A 23,958-nucleotide genomic window follows, 5' to 3' on the forward strand; every position below is an offset into this window, starting at 1 on the left:
GTAACTGGGGACGTAGGGAAGCAACTCTTGGAAGATAAAAAGGTATTAAATGTCATTTTGATGCTGAAGACCCTCTGTCCCAATCTGGGTGAGTGTGCATACACATACATGTGTGTAGCACTCTCATGATAAAAGAGAAGTAAACCTTTCCTTTTTAACTGTGTTGGGGGTACAGACACACAATATGATTCATTTTGAGGGAGTAGCCTTAAAGATAGACTTATTTGGGCACAATTATGACCAAGAAACCTGAGCTTCTAACCCAATTGAACCTGGGGCAGAACCAGTGCCTGGAACAGAGTAGGTGTCTATTGAATTGAATTGACTGAATGTGTTACTGGAAAAATGTTGATATTGGACTATTTACAGTCTCTCCCAGTGTAAGAATAATTCTATTTTTGCCCACTTCACTTATGAGCCTTTTGGGAGCTGAATTGGGCAACACTAGAGCATTCAGGAAGGCGAGAATGATTTACATTGGAAAGTTTAAAGGATTACTCAGAAGGTTAAAGAAAATAGAATAAATCGAAAGATGAAGGTTGTGGGCAGAGAAAGCAAGAGCTCACACAGACTGGTGTTTGAAGGAGATTTGAGGGGAAGCTTTCTTTTTTGAAATTTAAGTTGATTGATTGATTTGCCACACAGCCGGGCTTGCAGGATCTTAGTTTCCTGATCAGGGATTGAACCCTGGCCACGGCAGTGAAAGCACTGGGTCCTGACCACTGGACCACCAGGGAACTACCAAAGCTCCTTTATATATGACAATCACATACAGAGAAACAAGAAGAAATGGGAAAAGCAATTTTAAGAGACTTTATAGTATGCTATGAATCAAATCCTATTTTGGTACATTTTATAGACATTTCAGAACAAATTTATTTTCTTTTAAACTATTTTTTGGGTCTTGGACTGGTGTTACTTTGAATACTGTGCTCTCTGGAGACTGGGCTTTCTGATGATTTTAAATAAATGAAATGTACAACCCTAGGTTCTTATGAAGCAGATATTTCTTTGAAATAAAAAAAGAAAGGAAATTATGACATTTTATTGGTTCTAAGATATACTTTTACTTTTTAAAAAATTGTTAAAAATTGTTTTAAAAATTGAAGTCTAATTGATTTCAGGTATGCAGCATAGTGATTTGGTATTTTTACAGATTATACTCCATGAAAAGTTATTACAAAGTAATGACTATAATTCTCTGTGCTATACAATAGATCCTTGTTGCTTATCTATTTTTATACATAATAATTTGTATTTCCAAGTTCCATACACCTATCTTGCCCTTCCTAACTTTCCTCTCCCCACTGGCAACCACTAGTCTGGTTTCTATATCTGCGAGTCTGTTTCTGTTTTGCTATATATATTTGTTTGTTTTACTTTTTAGATTCCACAAATAAGTGCTATCATAGAGTATTTTTCTTTCTCTGACTTATTTCACTAAGTATGATAGTCTCTAGGTCCATCCACATTGCTGCAAATGGCAGAATTTCATTCTTTTTACGGCTGAGTAATATGCCACATCTTCTTTATCCATTCATCTGTTGATAGATACTTAGGTTGTTTCCATAAGTTGGCTACTGTAAATAATGATGTTATGAATATTGGGGTGCATGTATTTTATTGAATTAGTGTTTTCTTTGTTTCTGGATATATATCCAGGAATAAGATTGCTGGATCATATGGTAGTTCTATTTTTGTTTTTTGAGGAATGTCCTTACTGCTTTCCATTCCCACCAAGAGCATACAAGGCTTCCCTTTTCTCCATATCCTTGCCAACATTTGTTATTTGTAGATATTTTGATGATAATCATTCTGACAGGTGTGAGTTGATATCTCATAGTTTTGATTTACATTTCTCTGATGAAATGTTAATGAGTATAATATTCTCTCCTTGTATTGATACTTTTGTCACTATATAATGCGCTTATTTGTCTTTTGTTAGAGCCTCTGTTTTAAAGTCTATTTTGTCTGATATGAATATTGCTACCCCTGCTTTCTTGTCAATTCCATTTGCATGATATATCTTTTTCCATCCCCTCACTTTCAGTCTCTGTGTTTTTAGCCCTGAAGTGAGTCTCCTATGGGCAACATATAGATGAGTCTTTTTTTTTTTTCTTTTTTTAAATCCAATAAGCCACTCTATGTCTTTTGATTGGAGCATTTATTTCATTGAAATTTAAAGTAATTATTGATAGGTGTGTACTTATTGCCATTTTATTACTTTTTTCCCATTGTTTTTTGTACTTCTTCTCTGTTGATTTCTTTTTCTTTTTGTTTCCTCCCCTGTGGTTTGATGATTTTCTTTAGTAGTATGCTTGGATACACTTTTACTTTTAACCTTTCTGAAATTGGGATGTGCCTTTATGTTTGATGAAGAATCAGGGTTTAATTGGTAAGATCTTTTCTTTGTTATTGATATATTTATTATTGACACATTAAGCTTCTTGACAGCATAAGCTTCTTGATAGCATGTTATGTAATTCACTTCAATTCTTAAAGGCTATGTGGCAAATATTTTCATGGCAATATCCCATGCCACTTGTCCTTAATAAATTTCCTTCCATAAAATGTCACTGAATCCCTGTGAATTCAACCCACATTTATGAGACTTATTTTGCAGCTTGTTTTTAAAAGGAAGAGTGAAATCTGGGGAAATAAACAAATATTTGACATTTAGTTTTTTTAAAAAAAAAAAAGCAGACAAGTGACTTTCTGACTTCACATAGAAAATAACCAGCACCGTTTTCCAAATAACTTCCAGTTCTTCAGTGGCCCTGGGAAGAATGATAACTGAGAGAGGCTTTTTAGACTAAGCTTTGGGGTAGACAGGTGCAAAAGGGACTGGAGGACAAAAATCAAGAAAGGGGACCCAGATTTTAAAATAAGTATCCACCCAATTAAAAATGCACCAAGGATTTGAATAGGCATTTCCCCAGAGAAGATATGCATATGGCCAAGTCACATAACATCATTAGTCATCAGGAAAATGCAAATCAAAACTGCAGTGAAATACTCTTCATATCCACTAGGATGGCAATAATCAAAAAGGCAGAAAACAACAAGTGTTGGCAAGGATGTGGCAAGATTGGAATCTTCATATATTGCTGGGGATGTAAAATGGTGCACTGTGAAATGGAAAACTGTCGGCAGCTCCAAAAAATTAAACAGAGTTACCATTTGAACTAGCAGTTCCACTCCTAGGTATATACCCAAGAGAGCTGAAAACATATTTCCATGCAAAAACTTATACATGAGTGTTTATAGCACCATTATTTATAATAGTCAGAGAGTGGAAACAAACCAAATGTCCATCAAGTGATGAATGAAGAAATACAATGTCTACACAATAGTGTATTATTCAACTATTAAAAGGAATGAAGCACTGATCCATGCTGAAAACTGAACCTTAAAATTTTTATGCTAAATGAGAGAAGCCAGACACAAAAGACCCCATATTGTATAAATCTAATCATTTAAAATGTCCAGAATAAACAAATCCTCAGAGACAGAAGATAGATTAGTGGTTTCCAGGGACTAAGGAGAGGAAATGGGGGAAAATGAGGAATGGGAAGTGACTGTTGATGAGTATGGTGTTTCTTTTTTTTTTTTTTTTGCGGTACGCGGGCCTCTCACTGTTGCGGCCTCACCCGCTGCAGAGCACAGGCTCCGGACGCACAGGCTCAGCGGCCATGGCTCATGAGCCCAACCGCTCCGCGGCATGTGGGATCTTCCCGGACCGGGGCACGAACCCGTGTCCCCTGCCTCGGCAGACGGACTCTCAACCACTGCGCCACCAGGGAAGCCCCGGTGTTTCTTTTTGGGGAGATGAAAATGTTCTGGAATTAAGAGTGGTGATTGATGAGCAACTTTTGACTATACTAAAAACCATTGAAATGTGTACTTTAAGAAGGTGAACTTTATGTATATGAATTATAGCTTAATACAACTGTAATTAAAAATATATGCAGAAGGGTCAAAGAAACAAATGAACAGTGCAGGGACTCCAGGGGACAAAGAATGGCTACTGAATTCTCGCTTGTGTGCAGAAAGAGGCTGTTGGTATGCCTGGAATCCAAGGTGAGCCTGGCTTTCTCCACCTGTGATCCAGAATCTACTATTTGGTGACTGACCTAATTTCATCTGTCATAAGCAGTTTTGTGCTTTGGGGTTGGTGCCATAAGTGAAAGTCAAAGAACATGGCTCTGTGTGGTCTAGCCCTACTATCAGGGTGCTGCTGACTCATGAGGTGCCTAAACAACACTGTAGCTTTGAGTTAATGACATTTATTATTCACATATCAATCATTATTTTTTTCCACCTTAGTACTAATAGCTGGATGGGTAAACAAATTTATTCACTGTAAATGCAGTATTTATTGAGAGATTTCACTATGGTGGGTTTGGGGTTTCAGTAGTGAATGAGACATGACCCTTGACATCAAAGGTGTCAATGGAGGATGTATTTAAGTAAGAAGGCCAGTACATTGCAGTTGGTATATACTCTATAAGTGAAAGAAAGTACATGGTGTTAATGGATTAATTGTATTAGTAGCCACCCTGTGTCCACATCATTTTCCCTATAACACCATAGTATCCTTTTAATCTTGATCAGGGCTGGTCTTGTCTCTTACATTCACCAATAGAATGTGGTGGAAGTAATGGTGTATTAGTTCTGAGTTTAGACTTCAAGAGGGCTTGAATGCCTTTGCTTGTTCTCCAGATCCTGCCTTGGACATGTGAAAAACCCATGACTAGCTTGCCAAAGAGTGGAAAAAGCACATGGAGAAGAGCCAGATCAGCACAGTTGTTCCAGTCAAGGCTCCAGACATGTAAAAGAACCCAGGCAGGATCAGCCACCAGCCAACTCCTAGCTGACTACAGATGTACAGATGAGCCCAGATGAGATCAGCCTGTCCCAGCTCAGATCAGCAGAGCCTGGCACTTATCTGTAGACTCACAATCAATGGAACATGGTTGTTAAAAACACCAAGTGTTGGTGGTGTTTGTTATGCAGCAAGAAATAACTGATGTAGGATGCAATGGGAGCACAGATGATGGGGAGCTTGGGTGTATCAGAGAAGTCTTCCTAGAGGAAGTGACATTTAGTCTATAAAGCTAAAGATGAATAAGAGACAAGGAAAAGAGAGAACCTGAGTGTGTGTATAAGTGTGTTTTCAGGAGTGGTTCAAGGGAAAGAGGAACAGAAAGGGTCTAAGTAGTTGAGGGAATAGTATTTAAAAAGCCCAGGAAGTGAGATGGTCCATAAGGCAGGAATGGAGAGTTATGTATGAACCAAATCATGTAAGATCTCAAACAATTATTAAGGGATTTAGACTTTATCCTGAGGATTGCTGGGGTCCATTAAAGGCTTTTAATTCCATTTTTACTCTTGTATGTTCAGTCTTGCTCCAGTATGGAGAAATGGTTACATGATTTAAGACTTGAGGCATGCGCAAGGCACAGGGATATTAGCTCGGTACTTTGTGACAGCCTGGAGGGGTGGGATAGGGAGAGTGGGAGGGAGGGAGACGCAAGAGGGAAGACATATGGGAATATATGTATATGTATAACTGATTCACTTTGTTATGAAGCAGAAACTAACACACCATTGTAAAGCAATTATACCCCAATAAAGATGTTTAAAAAAAAAAAAATTTGAGAGCCACTACCAACTGGCTTCACAGAAAAAAAAAAAAAAAAAAGACTTGAGGCATGGAAATCGTTTAGAACCTTGGTAGGTGGTGGTGGGGATGGTGGCTGAACTTGGGTATTAGCAGAGAGGATAGAAAGTGAACGAAGCTGGGGGCTATTCCACAGGGTCAGAATTGACCGAGGTTGGTGAATTATTGGAATGGGGATGATAGAGAGCCAGCTGTCAGTGATGATGCCCACCTTTTGGCTTGGGCAACTGAAGAATTGGTGTTGGTTTTATTCACTGATGAAGAAAACAAAGGATGTGGAGCAGGTTTGAGTGTAAGGAAATTCAGTTTGGTGTATACTGTATGTGGCAGATTACATTTTCCAAAGATGCCTATATATTCATGTACTTCAGTGTAAGCGACACTGCTCCCAAAGCGAGATGGGGTCTGTATTTGTTCCCTCCCCTTGAATCTGGGAAGGGGCTGTGAGAACACCAATGAATGGGGTCCAGCAGAAGTGATAGTATGCAATGTAGAGGTTCAGTCATAAAAATTTTGATCCAGTTTCTGCCTGGTTCTCACTTGGGAAGCTCATACTTGGAGTCCAGCCAACATATTGTGAGAAAGCCCAGGCCATGTGGAGAGGACACATGTTGTGGTCCAGCCCGGAGCCCCAGTTAGTCTCTCAGTGATGTATCATCAACCACCAGACATGAAAGTAAATTAGTCTTTGGAAAATTCCAGCTCCCAGCCTTCTAATCTTCCAACCGAAGCCCCAGATATCATGGCGTAGAGACACGGCATCTCTGCTCTGCCCTGTCTGAATTCTTGACCCACAAAAACTATGAGAGATTAAGAAATAACTCTTATTGCTTTAATCCACTAGGCTTTGGAGTAATGTGTAACATAGCCATAACTAACTAACATATTGCAATTGGAGACATCCTCATAACTCAAATGTATATTTCTTTTTCAAAAATCAGTGTGGCCAACTCTTTTTTTATCTGTTGTATGAAGAAACTTGCATCAAATACTCTGTCAGTTCTTGTCACATCCACTATTTGTCAAAAAACTTTTGAAAATTTTTCCTTCCTTAGCTTTGGTCAAGGAAGGAGGGGAGGAAGGGAGGATTCTGAATATGGGAGTAATGGGCAAGTTTAACGCCATTTCCGGAAGGAGGTGGTGGACTGATGGAATGATGACAACTGTGCCCTCCGACCCAAGCATTGCAGTCTCCTGATTTCCTGCACAGGCACTGATGTGCCCCATCAGGGTGGGCATTACTTCCCTAAAAATTGGTATCAATGCTGCTCCCACCTTCCTGCCCATCAGAAGAAGTTTGGCCCCAACACCACGAAATAACAGCTGGGTTGTGTTAAGAAATTTTTATTGTTTCCTTTGGATTTGTGATGAAAGCACATAAAATTACAAGTGGAAGAAACATCATGCCACAAAATTGCATAGAATTATTACAAAAATGTGAATTATGCATTTTAAATAATTTGAGCTAGAAGAACCAAAATATGTACATTTTAAGAGCTTCAAATACTTTGTTCTATCTTTTTTTCTTCTGAAAAGGCAAAAGTCACAATGTCCGATCCATCACAAACAATATTTATACAGGGCACAGGCACAACATTAAATCCAAAGTAACGCAAGCAATGGCCCTTTCTTTCGAAATTATTTAATGACAGCTTATCTATCATAGGAGTATTAATTAATGTATGGTGATGTTGAAATGCTGAAATGAACTGTTAAAAACCAAAAACACATGGCATGTCATTAGAACTTTGAAAATTCTCAGTACATGGCCCAACCCATGCTATTCTCAGTAGTGTAAGGGTATCATAGGGGCATAGTCTAATTTAATACACAGCTCTACTCTCTATTATAGGAAAAACCACAGTACAGAATTTCACACATTCAACAAAGAACAAGGCAAATACAGAAAGGCACAAAACTGCACATCATATAGACCCTTTTTCTTTATCTTAGTCTATTTCAAGTAATATTAATATTATTAAATGATAGTATCACTGTAGTAACTTCAATGATGCAAGATGGACAGTGTTACGTGCTACCCCCACAACTGCAAAAAGTGTCATTGTACAGATATAAAAATGTGATTACAGGAAATGGCCAAATACAAACATATTGCAAAATGACTAGAGTCACTAAGGTAATGAAATCCAACTACCAAAACAGTTTTGTGTAAGTCAAGGTTATTCAACTTCAGTCTATCTCTGGACTAAAATGTGATACAATGTTCTGTAATAATCACCATTGCATTTGGTTATTAATGCTATTATTAGTTCATTCTTCTGCAATTTTAGCCAGTCTGTAATTTTGTTTATAAAAATGCAGCATTCTATTTTGACCATTCTTGCTTCCTTATGATTAATGCCTTTCTTTCAAGGTGCAAAAGTAGAATGATTTACAAAAGAGCTCTCATTCAGTGGAAGTTAAGTTTTATTAAGTGTCTAATTAACACCCTAAATCCTTTAGATCAAAATATAGTCATCTCCAAAGGGGATGGGATTTTTTTTCCCCTTGTGTCTCCCTAGATGTGTTTTTTAATCAAACACTACTTCCTAATGTTTGAACTAAGCCCTCATTTTGATTAAAACTTAATTGTGATCCCTAGTTATTGCTTAAAGTTAAATAGAATAATTTCCATAAAAATATTAAATTCTTAAAACACAATTTTCAGGACACAACTAGTTTTTGTGTTTTAAAATGTTTTACTAAGCTACAATCAGACAGGTTTAAAGTAAAATAAAACTGCACATCTTGCTTCAGGGCTTTAACTTCAATGTTCTTTGTGTTACTCTCTAAGTTATATTTTCCTCTATATAATTATTCTCTCTTACTTAAGACCTTTCAATAATGTTTTAAATCAGTTTCACCATAATATAATTTGTTTCTCCTATGCCACTTAACATAGGAACTTAACAAAAAGACAGTTAAGTGAATGAAATGTACATAGGAAATATATAATGAAAGATTATTTTAATGTGAGAAATAAATTGAAATCTGTCAGATTTAAAAATTATGGAAGATACTAATACATTTCCATATTGCTGTCCTATACATTTTTGTATATTCTGACCATTAAAACAAGCTTAAAATACTTAAAATCCAGTTTTTGATCTTACAAAATATACATCAAAGTCATCTTCTAAGTTCTCAATCTACCTCAACTTGCATCAAAGCCTCCATCAATTGTTTCTTAGAATTTTAATGTAATTTGATATCCACATAATATAGATATTTGACCATTTTCTTCTCTGTCATTGAATTGGTTTTACGTCTTGTGGAAGAGATCTGGATTATTGCCAATTAAGAAACTCATATTCACACACATATGAATGTGTGTGTGTGTATGTGGTGTATATGTATGTACTTATATGGCTGAGTGCATACATATATACATGTAGATAACATATACCATTTATATGTGGGTCTGTGTAGTCTCTAGATAAATATTTAATCTTTATCTCTATATTAAAAATAAATGAACCATAAAGAAAGTCAGACAGCAAAATAACTGCTGGAACCTATTCACTCTGATTGAATCTCTGCTCATCATACATCGGCTCAACTATTTTTATTCAATTAAAAAGATCTTTGTAGTTGTTTAAGGATTTTAGGCCAATAACCAATGAGTACCCAGACTTTGAGTGCAAATAGTCGACTCAGATAGCACACTGCCTGGAAGTGTGTGGCCAACTTGCTCACACAGCCAAATGTACAAGTCATGTTGCCAAGTCTGGGGATGGCTTTACTGGACAAGGACACAATCAAGGCAGAAAACCAGCTTATTTGAGCCACTATGGTATCAAATAAAGCCATGTCAGCAACAAATACACTGATGACTCTATGATAAATAAATTGCAAGCCGCCAGTGCTTGCAAAGCAAAGGATGAAACAATTTAATATGCATGTTAACTCGAAGATATGGTAGTTGAGGGGCAGTTAGGAAAAAAAGTGCTCAAAGTTGGCTGTTCAATAGTGTTAAATAGTGCTATGCATTTCTCAACTATTTCTATTACTTTGACATACTTTACACCAGAGCTTCAACTAAAAACATGAGCTTGCTTTTCTTCAAAGAAGACGCTGTCCTTCATTAAATGTTCCATGGAGCCTGGAAGTTGCCTGCTTTGAATTTACTACTGGAAAGAAAACCAAAATCCCACCACATACATGCACTCTTCACTAGCAGACCTGCAGTAGTTTCCACATAACACATGGAGCCTGGGTATGGGGAAGCTGAATGGATCCTTCTGGAACTCTCCCTCCAGTGTGGATTTTAATCTAAGGGATGCTTCTCAGGAAGATGCTCCTGGGCAGTGATCTTTGTAAGAGAGAGTCCGATGGAGCTGGAGTGGCCATGCGTGTTCTGAAGGCCAGGAAGAAACAATCACAGGGGAGTATCAAATTCTTTTCCTGGGTTTTCTCCTTCCAGCTTCTCACTGGAAGGAGGCTTGTGGTTCAGTTTTCCAGGGTCTGAGGTCAGCAGTGGAGGGGCAGAGCTGTGATTGCTGTCCTCACTGATCTTCCCTTTCATGGCTTCCTGCACGAATTCCAAAATCTCCAGGGGCAGCCTTTTGAACTTGTCTTGGTACTCCTGCTCTAGCTCCACCTGCAGCTGGGAGACAGCAAGAAAGAGGATGATTTTATGTCATTTAGGTTTCTATAACCACCCATGTAGAAACTCCTTGAAAGATATGTACAAAGAGGGGAGGGACCAATTAATTTTAATATCATGATGTGAAACTGGGGTTCGTTGGACATGTCATTTGTTCACAGCTAAAAGTCACCAATAGCTGAGGGTATCAAGGTCAGCCATGAATCAGGCTGGGAGAGCCACAAAGTCAATTGGAGTGGACAGACGGTCAAGGCGTGGGCTTTATGAAGTGCAGCCTCATCCAGAGGCTGTTTCTAACCAGGAGCTAAATGCATTTTACAAACTGAGCATACTCATATAGCCAACCTGAACTTCTATCTTCACTTCTTTTATCACCTGTTTATTCTGATTCCTTTTTTTCTTTCTAATTTTTATTTGCTTCATAAACCGTTTTACCTACCTTTTAAAACTGCCTTCAAATTTATCTGTTTAATGCTCTGGAGAATTTTCAGACTTTTAAAAGTCACAGAACCCTTTCTTCAAATGCAGGCTTATGCTGGCCTGAGCCATAAAACAAGTAAAAGCTGGGCATCTGGTAGAAGTGGGGTGAGGGGTGGTGGGTGCTGCCTGCTAGGACGCTCTGCTGCTCAGAGCCCAGATGAAACCCAGGATTTTGAATAAAATTCTCTGCTTATTGAATGATAAGCAGGGAGCTTAATCTTAGATACGGCGTGAGAGACTAAATGCTTTTCCTAAACGCCCAAGATCTTGCATTTCTCAGCAGCTCCCGGGTGATGCCAATGTGGCTGTGGCTGGTCTACTTTGGACACACTGACGATCTTCCTGTCCTGGTTCTACTCTGAGCTCCCAATTCTACTTTTGGTCTCAATCCTGGCTGTATGTCCTCTATCTGCAGCATCAGTGCAGTCTGACCCCTGACCACCTGGGATGAAGATAGTCCCCAGGTCATCTGCCCTGCGGTGTCCTGACCCCCCTTTCTTCAGTGCCAGCAGCTTGAGAACATCCCCTTTAGTTCAATTCCTTTTTGTTCTCGCTTCTATGCCAGAGAAGTTTTGCCAAAATTAGTACAGATCAGTAATCCCTTATTATTATGTATTAAGTATTATGTATTAACTTTGCCAAACTTAATAGAGATCAGTAATCCCTTATCTGCAATTCTAAAATCCCCAAAATTCTGAAATTGAGAAGTTTTTTATAAATTTGTAACAAAATCATTGACTTTGATATAATGTTATTTATAATCCTTATTTAATCCCATTTCTTGTGAATGTCCATACACGGTACTGTAGACATATTAATTTGTTTGATTATGAGGGTGACCCGGCCCCCCTTGGGATATAATGCTTATGGTATATGCACCATATTCCTTTTCTAAAATCAGAAAAATTATGAATTCTGAAAAACAAGAGGCCCCAAGAGTCTCGAATAATGGGTTGTGGATCTTTTTGAATGAGCATTTTTTTTTCCACACCAAAAAGTGCCTGATAAAAATGGCTGACCTGAGTATTGAAAGTCCCCTATTCCCCCCAAATATCAAATATTGGGTATTTATGAATATGTTGTCCTGGCATGTGAATTCCAATAAACCAAGAAGGAAACACTCTATGAGAGGGATACCCACAGGGCCTGAGATTCACATTGCCATGATGTGGTAAAGGCACCTTCACACACAGCTCCACCCTCAGCACTGGGGACAACCCTCCGGAGCATCAGATATAAGAAGGCAATGGCCAGTTTCTCCCCAGGTGGGGCTTTTACACTGACACACTCTGGCATAAGTGAAATCTCACCCTGGTGTCTGACAGCTTCCATTTACCACCATTCAGACCTCGTCATGAATTTGTCTCAATTTTAGTTCAGCAACACATGCAGTTAAAGTTTCGTTTCCAAAAAATGTAGGGAAAGGGAGAAAAGCATGGGGCCCTATGTTTAAGAAACAGCGGATTTCATTTAGGTTAGACTGGGGGACCTTCAGTATAGATATATTGCACCTGACTTAGACACCGATTTCTCTTAGGTCATTGGTGGACAAGACCCTATGGTGCTTGATAGGCTATTTCCTTTTTTAACTTATGAAAAAAAAAAAAGAAAATATAAAATGTGAGAAAATGCCAAATAAACACTTAAACTTACATTTTCTGGTAATTTTTAATAATCTAATTTTAATAATTATGATTCCGCACCCAGTTCAGATATGGGGGTATACAAAAATAGGACCAAAATAAAAATTCCAAGGTTTTATAACTATGCCTTTCCCAATTCCTTTTAGCTTTTTAGTTTCCTTTTTTCTACATCTATTATTTTTTTTGGGGGGGGGGACTTAAACAAAAGGTAGGTTCATGTGAATCTCTCAGCAAGTATTAGTACAAATAAACATTCTCAAACTTTTTAGAGTACTATTTAAGGGTTCTGCACCCACAATTCCAATTTATTTTTTCCCACACCGCCAAGCAATTCTCTGTGACACCAGCTGGGTGTCCTACAATTGAATTCGATTCTGACACTATATATACCTGGAGATAGCGTCAGATCCCCCAGGTTAAGGGCTCAGTCCTACAAGACTGCCCCACACCCCTCCCCCAACTTTAGAGGCCAATTGCAAGTCCAGGTTGTCACCTGTGCTTCTGCCTGACTGGCTATAGTTTGGAGGCTCCCACGATCCCCTCACTTAGATTAGATTGGTAGAGTCGCTCACAGAACTCAGAGAAACATTTTCTTACTAGATCATTGGCTTCTTATAATTAATTAATTAATTAATTATTTTTTTTTGGCTGTGTTGGGTCTTTGTTTCTGTGCGAGGGCTTTCTCTAGTTGCGGCAAGCAGGGGCCACTCTTCATCGCGGTGCGCAGGCCTCTTACTGTCGCGGCCTCTCTTGTTGCAGAGCGTAGGCTCCAGACGCGCAGGCTCAGTAGTTGTGCCTCACATGCCCAGTTGCTCCGCGGCATGTGGGATCTTCCCAGACCAGGGCTTGAACCCATGTACCCTGCATTGGCAGGCAGATTCTCAACCACTGCGCCTCATTGGTTTATTATAAAAGGACACAACTCAGGAACAGCCAGATGTACAGGACAAGGTATGGGGAAAGGGCACAGAGCTTCTATGCCCTCTCCAAGTGGACCCCTCTCCCCAATCTCCATGTGTTCACCAATGTGGAAGATCTCTGAACCCTGTCCTTTTGGGGTTTTGTGTAGGCTTTCTATGTAGTCATGACTGATGTAACTCGTTGGCCACTGGCCAGTGAACTCAATTTGCAGCCCCTGCCCTCTCCAAGGAGGAGGTCAGGAGGATGGACATTAAAGTTTCAACCCTCCAATCATTAGCTTAGTTCCCCTGACAACCAGCCCCATCCTTAGGTGCTTCCCCCAAGTCTCCTCATTAACATAACAAAAGACACCTTTATTGCTCTTAACACTTAGGAAATTCAAGGGTTTCAGGAGCTCTGTGCCAGGAACTGGGATGAAGACCAAATGTATATTCCTTATTATAAATCACAATAATAATAATAATCTAATTTTATATTTTTTTAATTTAAAAATTGACCCAGTTGTGGCTAAATTATAACTCTGGTAGATTCTTCCTTTTATCATGGATTAGTAGTAGATTTTATTATACTCTAAACTATTTTAATAAATTAATATGATTAATTTATAAACTAAATTAAATGTATATTAAATGCCATATATTTCACTCTTTAAAAAAAAAGTCTTTATTAATGAATGAATTACAAATGTGCATTTACTTGAATTTCAACTTAGAGCTTTTCTCTTTATTTTTTTCTTCTTATAAATGGAATACCTGTTTATTACAAGAAAATATGAAAAGTATGCAGGGCAAGATCTGGCTCTGTTTCTAAAAAGCTCCATCTATTAGGAGTCTAGAGCCCAACTAAGATCAGCTATGCTCAGCCCAGATCAGCTGAACTCTGAAAGTCGTGAACTAAATAAATATTTATTATTGTCAGAGAAGTTTTGTGTTTTATGCAGTATTATTGTAGCATTTCCCCTATGACTCCCATAATTTCTCTCAAAAATGTTCATGAAATTCTGTGGTGTGGGCCTCACCAAAATCTGAGGATGCTCAAGTCCCTTATATGATATGGTGCATATAACATATGAGCATCTTCCCATTAAATCACCTCTAGATTACTTATAATACTTAATACAATGTCAGTGCTATGTAAATAGTTGTAAATTCAATGTAATGCTAGGTAAATAGTTGCTGGCATGTAGTAAATTCAAGTGTTGCTTTCTGTAACTTTCTGAAATTGTTTTCAAAGATTTTCAATCTGAGGTTGGTTGAATCCATAGATATGGAACCCATGGATACAGAGGGCTGGCTGTATACTAAAACATAAGGCAATAATTATGCTACTGGCTAAGCCACTTCATCCCAGCTAATGTGTGCGTTCTAGACCTTGAAAATTTTGTGTTAGAGCTGGAGTACTCTCTCCTTATAGATGCCTGCTATTAAGGCCTAGTGAAATCAAGTGTCCCTAAAACAGAGTTCCCCTGCCAAGTTTATGACTAACCTCTCTATCCAAAACTTTATTCCCTTTCTTATCCCACCCTGGTTCCCCTTAGGATTGAGGAATATCAAAGAAAAGGGGAGATTGAAACTGAGCAGAACCCTGTGGGACCCTCCTGGGTACAAAAGCTCCTCCATGTCCCCTGTTTCTTGTTTGAAGAAAAGGTCTTTTAGTCTCCTAGGCCTTCCCTGAGTTTCAAAGAGCAGGCACAAGCGGTTACTAATTAGGGAAGTGAAGGAACGCAGAAACAAAGGAAAAGCAGTTAAGCAAGAAAAGTAATGACAGCTCAAACAATAGTCAGTGATAAAACAGAGCCCTAGTTTCTCTCAAGAGATATACATAACAGTCTGACACATATCTCTGAGTTTTTCTACAGAAAGTAAGATCCCCCCACCCAGGTAGAGGATGGTGACTACATGCTGACCACAAGCACATAGGCCCCAAACTGGCTGGAACCAGAAGGCTGATGATTAAGATTCTGAGACACCACCCTGTTACCTCAGCACCAACCAATCAGAAGAAAGTCATGCACCCTGCAGCCCTCACCTCAAATGTTGCCTTCAAAAACCCTTCCCTGAAAGCCATTGGGAACTTCGGGTCTTTTGAGCATGAGCTGCTCATTCTCCTTGCTTGGCACCCTGCAAATAAATGCTGTACTTTCCTTCACTACAACCCAGTGTCAATAGATTGGGTTTGCTGTGCAGCGAACGAGTGGGTCCAAGTTGGGTTTAGTAACACTAGGAATTTTCTATTTTTAGTTTGGTGCTTTCTGTAGGAAGACTCAGCAGAGGACTATCATAGCTGGGAATAAAAATGAATGTGAAAGAGAAAAACAATTTTGATTCTACCAAAATGATTAATCATGGTCCAGAGACACCTTGTCAAACTGAAAGTTGCTATTGTACTTAAACTACCAAAATATGGTTGAAATCTTTGAAGACCTGTGCTCTGGGCTAAGGAAGCTAAGAGACTTGAGTGAATACACATTCTGCACATTATTAACCATTATTTTTTAAATAAGGAAACTGAAGCCTACCACCCAGGTGGTTTAGTGCAGAAGCAAGATCTGAACACCAAACTCTTGCCTCCTAATCCAGGCTCCAACCCAACCATTCCAGGCCAATCCCTTTCCTCTGTAAAAACAGGGTTTGTGAAGATCTTAATAACCTGATATTCTGTGTGTTGATAGAAGAATAACAAATAACTTCAGTGTATTTTCCTTATGTGACTAGGGTATTACAGTTGCTGTCACAAATAACTGGGAAGTGTCTGTTAATGAAAAGTGATGCTGAGGAGGGGTTCCATGGCATAGGGTCTTACTGACATGCCCTCTTAATGATAGACTACAGGCATACTTCGGAGATACTGTAGTTTCAGTTCCAGACCACCGCAATAAAGCGAATATTGCAATAACGAAAGTTACATGAATTTTTTGTTTCCCAGTGCATATAAAAGTTACGTTTATACAATACTATAGTCTACTAAATGTGCAATAGCATTATGTCTAAAAAACCAATGTATATACCTTAATTAAAAATATTTTATTGCTAAAAATACTAGCAATCATCTGAGCCTTCAGTGAGTTGTAAATCTCTTTGCTGGTGGAGGGTTTGAAATATTATGAGAATTACCAAAATGTGACATAGAAACAAGAAGTGAGCAAATGCTGTTGGAAAAATGGTACTGATAGACTTGCTTGACATGGGGCTGCCACAAACTCTCAATTTGTTAAAAAAAAAAAAAAGCGATATCTGCAAAGTGCAATAAAGTGAAGTGTGATAAAACAAGGTACGCCTATTCAGGCTCTTGGAAAACAAAAGGGGCTCTAAGCCAGCTGCAGTTAACCTGGTCTATTTCTAAGCCTTCACTGGACTTTTCTGTTTGTGTCTGTCATGCTTGGAAGACACTGGCTGTTCACTCCCCCTATGTAATTCTTCAGTTTAGGACCTGTTTATTTGGTCAGCTGGCTGTTTTCCTGTTTGCCATTAAGTGCAGTCTAATTTAATCAGACTATTTCTGTAAAGAGTTGGATACTCCAAGAAAGGATAAGCAAATGGAAAATTGGAATTTAAAAAGTCCAGTTTAAAGGAAAAAGAAAGATCTCTTGGGATAGAACCAATCTAGTAAATATTGGTAGTAAATTGCAATGAAATATAGAACCACAAAAATAATGATGGTAATACAATGAAAGTAGTAATTGCAATTTACTGTGTGTTTACTGTATGGCATGCACTGTTCTTAAGACTTTTCATGCATGAATCAATTTAATACAGGAATATTAATTTCAAAATCTCTAAATTCAAATATCCATGGGGACCAAGAAACAACATAAATCTGTGAATTAGGTTTGGTATAAGGCAATAGAGGAGTACCAACACCTGTGGCTAACTAGAATTGTATTTCATGTTTAAAACACTCAAATTCAAAAATGTTAACAGGTACCAAGAGTCAAATAAAAAGCTCAGTTTAGTCTTCAGTTTGTGGCTCCTGATTTAGCTGCTCCATCAGAAGCAAGGGCATGACAGCAAAGCGTGATTTATGTCCACTGGACGGAGGCTAAGAAGGCATTACCAGAAGAATCCCATTCTCTCAACCACAGAAACCCTAAAAGAATCAATAAAAAGCCTCAAGTCAGTGGAAATAAAAGCCATGCAAGGGCTAATTATTTGTAGATGAAGTGTGTATTTTTTTGCCATCAAGTGGAATACCACCAGCAGGGAAGAATTGAACTTACATTATGATTTCAGTTCCTATGCTGAGTCACATTAGAAACAAATGTTTATAGTGCAGGTGGTGCTGCAGTCATCTCAGAGAAGTGGGAGTCCCAGGGAAACATCCTCTTAGGAAAGTCTTGGGCTGGGAGCCCTTCAGACCTGCCAGAGTGGCCTCCCAAGACTTATTCTCAAGGAGGTCCTGCCCTGATTGGGCCTCCCTTCAGATCAGTGTCCTCACCTGCACGCACCTGTCTTAACTCCTTTTAATTCTTAATTACCCACACTTGAGCCCCAGCCAGAACTGCTCTCCCTCTTGATTTAAAGCCTGTGCATTTAAAAAGCAAGAGACAGGCTGTGTTGTGTCCTAGAATGAACTCAGCCACATCCCTAGAGAATGCTCTTCTCCCAATCACCTAAAATTAGTTTGGGTTTTTCTTTTTCTTTTTGTAAATGTGTATTTCAAGAGTGGTTAGCCATACTCGGGTTTTATCAGGACAATTGATTTTGATGTTTAGGGAGCGAGTATTTTCTAATTAGATGGTCACTCCTTCTAAACATGATGTTTATGTCTTCTGCTTAAATTACTGTGGTTTTAGGTTGACCGTTTACAACTCAATCTGAGGGGAAATTAGACATTTGATCTCTTGGCCTTGGAGGGGTTTGGAGCAGTCTGGTTTTCACTCCTGAATTCTCCATCTCAGGTCAAGTTGGCAACTATAATGAATTTTCTCAGGGCCAGAAAACTGAAATGGGGCCAGGTAGAAAGGTAAATGAGAGACTGGGGCCAGGCGAGAACTGTGGGATTGCAGAGGGTGGTCCTCGGGTTCTTGGTTACAAAGAGGAGCCGCCCAAAATTGCCAACTAGATTGCTGCCACATACCTGCCCAAGGTTGCTGCATTTGAGTTTTCAAAGGAAGCTAGCAATATGGATTTTCATGTTAAATCTTCTGGTTTGTCAGTTTTAGCACCTAAATTAGAAATTAAAAAACAAAAAAAGCTACCTTGCAGGTCAATTTGCAACTTCCAGAGTATCTGGGTAATATATTCTATAGGTATGTCTTTGGACGTGATAGGCAGGTACCCAGAAGTCTGCTGAGTCCTCCCAGCTCAGGGATTGGCTGCCATCCTCTTTGCTGCATGAATGGAGACATAACCACATCGCGCTGGTGTTCTGAATTTGTGGCAAGGCGCTCCTTGCTGGGAAGAAAAAGACACTTATACCTGGAATAAGCTTTTGACCCTATTCTAGGCAGCTCCTCTGGAAGGGACTTGCTAAATAATTTGAGATGTCTATTTTCCTATTTCCTCCTTTATCAAAATTTGGTGATGTGACTGCTAAACCCACAGGGTTTGGAATGGGGAATCTGATTAACCCAATTACAAGGTGTTTTATAGAAATGCTCTTTTTTAAGTCTTCAAGGCCAAATCCTTTCTCTGATGGATCTCTTTTTTTCATGAGGTCTTCAGAGGTGATTTGGAACATAGAGTGGTTACTCTGCTGACTTATCTTTGGGGTCTTACATGAGTGGCAGTCAATTCAGAGTAATTCTAGGTATAGCAGATTTGAATTCCATTATCTTGGTCTACATGGTAAAATATGACAAGTTATCCCCCGAATTTACATTCACCCTTTCATAGTGTCTGCTATGCCTGGATGGCAGCTGCCTAGACAAGAACGATGTTTACAAGCCCCCTCACTATCTTTGCACCTAGGGGGGCACTTGACCAGTTCTTGCCAATGAAATGTCAGGGCCAGCTTGTTAAAAGGCGTATGGGGGCATCTTTACTGTCTCTTTCCCTTTTCCAGCTAAGTCCTAGAGGATGATGGAGCCACATTATGAAAAGAATATGGTTCTCTAAATTACCATGTGGAAGCATGTTGTCTACCAACCAGAAACACCCACAATGGGCTGTTATATGAAAGAAGAAATAGAATTATATTGTATTTTGGTGCTGTTTGTTACAGCAGCCAGTGTTATGCTAACCAATACATTCTCACATATATAATTTGTGTTGCATGATTTATGTTAAGGTTGAGGGAGTATGTGTAGTTATGACAAGTGTTTCTCCAATTTATGATTCATCTTTATTAGGCAATTTTATGCCATAAAGATGGTCTCTTAAGGTTGCTTGGGGGCATATTTGGCTTATTTATTCTGGATTTAAAGTAAAATTAGAGAATAATCCTAACAATAAATCTTGAGTACTTTATAGCTATTTTATAGCTATAAAAAAGAGCTAGTGTTATGAATCCCAGGGGCATTATAATTTTCCATCAATCTTTATTTCTCTTCTACAAGAAAAGTGTTGGGTGAAAAAAATCTCCATTTTCTTCCATTGTTATCACTGGATTAAAATGTATTGGTTTGGCCAAAAAGCTCATTCAGGTTTTCCATACATCTTACGGAAAAACCCAAAAGAGCTTCTTGGCCAACACAATATATAGTCTATGGCTATCATGAAGCTATTCTTATAAGGACAGAAATGGGAGACTTCAATTAAGTAATATTGCAAATCAATTTTAAGACATTATTCCTTTTCCTTCTGCTTCGAGAACAAAGCTGAACTAGTCAGCTAAATCTTAATTTCTGCTTCCAACTTGCCATCATCTGACCATCTCCTGCTGTGGATAACCCCAAGGCTGCTTCTAAAAACCTGGGTGACTTCTTCAAATCACCCAATCTAAGGGATTGAAAGCCCTTCTAATGGATCATAGGCAACCTTACTTACACAGGGATAAATGACTTTAGGAAAAGTTACTGGTGAAAGAAAAGTCTAGTAGGTTCTACCAAACCTGTTCTAGTTCTCAGGTGACTTCGTTGGCCAGAAAGCCATCCTAATCCCAAATTAGGGAACATGTCCCAATACTTGCAGTACTGGGCTGGATGGCAAATGCCATCGATTCATGGTTCATTCTCTACATTTACTCACTTTTTTGCCTTTACTCCCTCATAAATTCTTTGATTTATTCATTCATTTATCCAAAATTTACTGAGTGCCCTTCTGTGTACCTGGCACTGTGACTAATGCTAGACATAGAGACATGAACGAGACACAGCCCTGGTTTCAAGACCAGCGGGAGATGTGAAACATAAAATAATAATGTGATATGCTGAGATAAATACCATGATAAAGTGATAAGCAATATACAGCAGTAGCACAGAGGAGGAAGTGATCATCTCTCCTTGATATCCCAGTGTAGGAATTACCTAAGACCAGAAGTACTGGACATCATTAAATTCCTGTCCCCTTGCACACTTGTTCATGTGACTGCCACTTAAATTTATCAAAGGCTCACTCATATCATTTCCCTCTTACTCTCTGTGGCACATCCAATTACATTCCAAAATAACTGAAAAAGTAACAATATAAGAACTCCAAATTATCTTTTTAAAACATGACTATTTTGTCTAATTGTAGGCTAAGTAAAATAAAATACTGTAAAAGTTGGAAATACCCCAGAGATCAGTGACCAAACAATAATAAAAACATTATTAAATGCATAATTTTTCATAGTGTTAAAGGAAATCCCACTCAGAAAACCTATCAATCTAATCCTTACCTATGAATGACCATCTTTCTATACATGTCAGTCAAATAAATATTATAGAATTTTCAACTGTGGATAGAAGATTCCAACCTTGACTTCTTTGAGGTGGAAAAAACTTCCTCTGCTTAACACTTCCAGTTATTTGGAAAGTGTATTTCAAGGCTTCCTAAAATTTCCTTTCTCTAAAATGTATAGTATCCTTTTGGTAATAATGGTAAAACAAAAATGATTAGGCCTGGGGCAAGTGAAGTGGGTGAAGTTACATAGAGCATCAACATCACCTGGGATCTTATTAGAAATGCAAGTTATCAGGCCCAGTGATCTGTGTATTAGTAAACCCTCTGGCTGATTCTGATACATCCCAAAGTTTGAGAACTACTGATTTAGAACTTAAGGTAGCTTTGCAGGACAGTCTTATATACATGGATTCTTGGGAACCATTTGTGTATTTAGTGATTAAGTCTTGCCAAAAAAGTAGCGTCAGATTTGGAAAGTATTTTGTAAACCTAAACACATTTGACTATTGTCAACGTACATATATCAGATGGAAAGTACTGGATTCAATGACATTGAAGTCTGGATTATTGAGGCTGTAGCATTATAATCTTGGGTGGCGGGGAGGCTTCTCATTCAATTCAGAAGTAACTATAGCAGTGATAGTCATTGTCGAGCCTACAGCCCTTTGGACTAACGATTACAATGTAGACTGTCCTATTTCCAACTGCCTGCTTTCTCTAGTAGAGAGCACAGATGCCTGGAAGTGCAGCCCAGTAGTTGGCATAAGCATATACTCTAGCTCCCTTACCCTTTAGATGGAATAACTCTAAGGTGCATCTTCTACATAGTCTCCCAATAGGGTTGAGCACCAGTTGCCCATGGTTGTAACTTGCTTGATAACAAACACACTTTTTACTGCTGCCTTCCCTTTCCTGCCTCCTTTCACTACCCTCTACTAGTTTCCTGGGATCACTTCTCAGAATCACTGTGTGTACTTAAATCCTCGTCTGAGGGTTTGCCTCCGGGGGCACGCAAACTAAGACATTCACTTAGTTTTTGAATTTATTAGCTGACATACATTAGGTGTAAAAATTACAGGGATTTACTTATAGTTTTGGGATTGATGTGCCCTAACGTATAATGCAGGTTGATATTATTTGACTTGCTTATAAATTACTTGAGCTGAAGATCTACCATAAATTGTCCAATGCCTAGATTTAAGTTGAAAAACAGTCATTCCTTTCTGAATCTACACAGATCTATTTGGCCTTGAAGCACATTAAATTCTAGCAGCAATCCAAGTAAATGTGAACTTGGATATCTTTTGGTCTCTGCTATATAGACTGTAACCTCAGTGGTCATATATAATGTAGCACGAATCTAAAACTGCTGTGAAATTATTTCTGTGGAGAAGGGGCATTGATGTACAGGAGAAAAGATAGGCTGTGTCTGAAATGTGCCCAGCAGAGTGATGATGTGTGTTTATTTCCTTCTTCATTCAGCAGCATATGGAACAGAGGGATAAACTCAAATGCCAATTGGTTTTGGTGGTTTTGTTACATAACATTTCAAGTGAGAGAAAGGCTGTCAAGAAAAATTATGCTGAGCATTGAGATGAATAAATAATGTATGATGTACTGAGCATATTCAGAAACAGTTTATCCCATCAAAAGAAGATCAAATGTATTTTGCAAAAGGAAATATGTTACTGCACTGAATTTAGTAGCAGAAATATAATGCCTTTAAGAAAATGGCCTTTGCATTAAATAATTGAGTAACAATTCCAGAGGTATCATGTATGTTTAAAGGAAAAGCTTTCTGCTTTAAAATAAATATCTGTTAAAATGTTTATTTTCAATGTTTTTCTAATAAATCAAGTTGATACTTTTTTCTCTTTAGCTTGCCTTCTAACTAAATGCTCTGTCTCAAAGAAAATGACCCACCTCACCAAGTAATAAATTATCCTTTGTTTATATTTCAAACAAACATAGTAAGTGCATAATTCTTTACTAAGAGTTCCTGTGCCTTGATCACATATCATTAATACAAACTAAACTTCTTTGCTTTATGCAAGTATGTTAGCAGTTCAGACTTGGGAGCCAAATGCAATCAATATTTTCAAGGAGAAATGCCACTAATCAAGACATGGAACCTGATTTAAAATATGGTCTTTTGGATTAAAATATAATCAGAAATAGAATCGATGATTTGGCTTTCTTTCACCTTTACTCAGCCATAAATTTCTATTCACTCTTTTTTTAAAATGTATTTTATATTGGAGTATAGTTGATTAACAATGTTGTGTTCGTTTCAGGTATACAGCAAAGTGATTCAGTTATACATATATCTATTCTTTTTCAAATTCTCTTCCCATTTAGGTTATTACAGAATATTAAGCAGAGTTCCCTGTGCTATACAGTAGGTCCTTGCCTGGCTATCTATTTTAAATATAGCTGTGTGTACATGTCAATCCCAAACTCCCGATCTATCCCTCCCCCCACTCACTTTCTTATCCTACTCCCCTAAAATATCTATTTTTATATCTAATATTTACTTAATAAATCTGTAACCAACTTCTTTGGAAAACATGTAACAGAATAAAATTGCAAATGCGTCTGTCATGGCCACCATGATGGTATGGACTCTTCTGAGAAAGTTGTGTCTGCTATGAGGTCAAAATGATGAGTTGAAAGCCAAGCAACTGGTTGGAGTTATTTAGTGTCTCATTGAACTTGAAAACTAATGAATGGTTATTCTATTAGTATAGGAATTCTTCCTGTGAGTTCTCTTAAGACATCAGGAAAATTATGTTCAAGAAACAAATGGAAGCACACTGATAATATACTAATTTCTCGAAGATAACAGCCTTAATCTCTTGATTT

General features: G+C 38.2%; 1 protein-coding gene across 1 annotated transcript in view; it reads right to left on the minus strand.

Moving 5' to 3' along the window:
* Window positions 1-7,011: 7,011 nt before the first annotated feature.
* Window positions 7,012-23,958, minus strand: part of PLCB1 (phospholipase C beta 1) — a 680,716-nt gene continuing 663,769 nt past the window's right edge. Inside the window, exon 32 of the mRNA XM_024764260.1 lies at window positions 7,012-10,289. Within this exon, the coding sequence (XP_024620028.1) occupies window positions 10,062-10,289 (228 nt within the window). The 3' untranslated portion in view covers window positions 7,012-10,061. The remainder of the gene's footprint in view (window positions 10,290-23,958) is intronic.

Source organism: Neophocaena asiaeorientalis, unplaced genomic scaffold (genome assembly GCF_003031525.2).
Source record: "Neophocaena asiaeorientalis asiaeorientalis breed wild unplaced genomic scaffold, Neophocaena_asiaeorientalis_V1.1 scaffold400, whole genome shotgun sequence".
NCBI classification, from domain to species: Eukaryota; Metazoa; Chordata; class Mammalia; order Artiodactyla; family Phocoenidae; genus Neophocaena; species Neophocaena asiaeorientalis.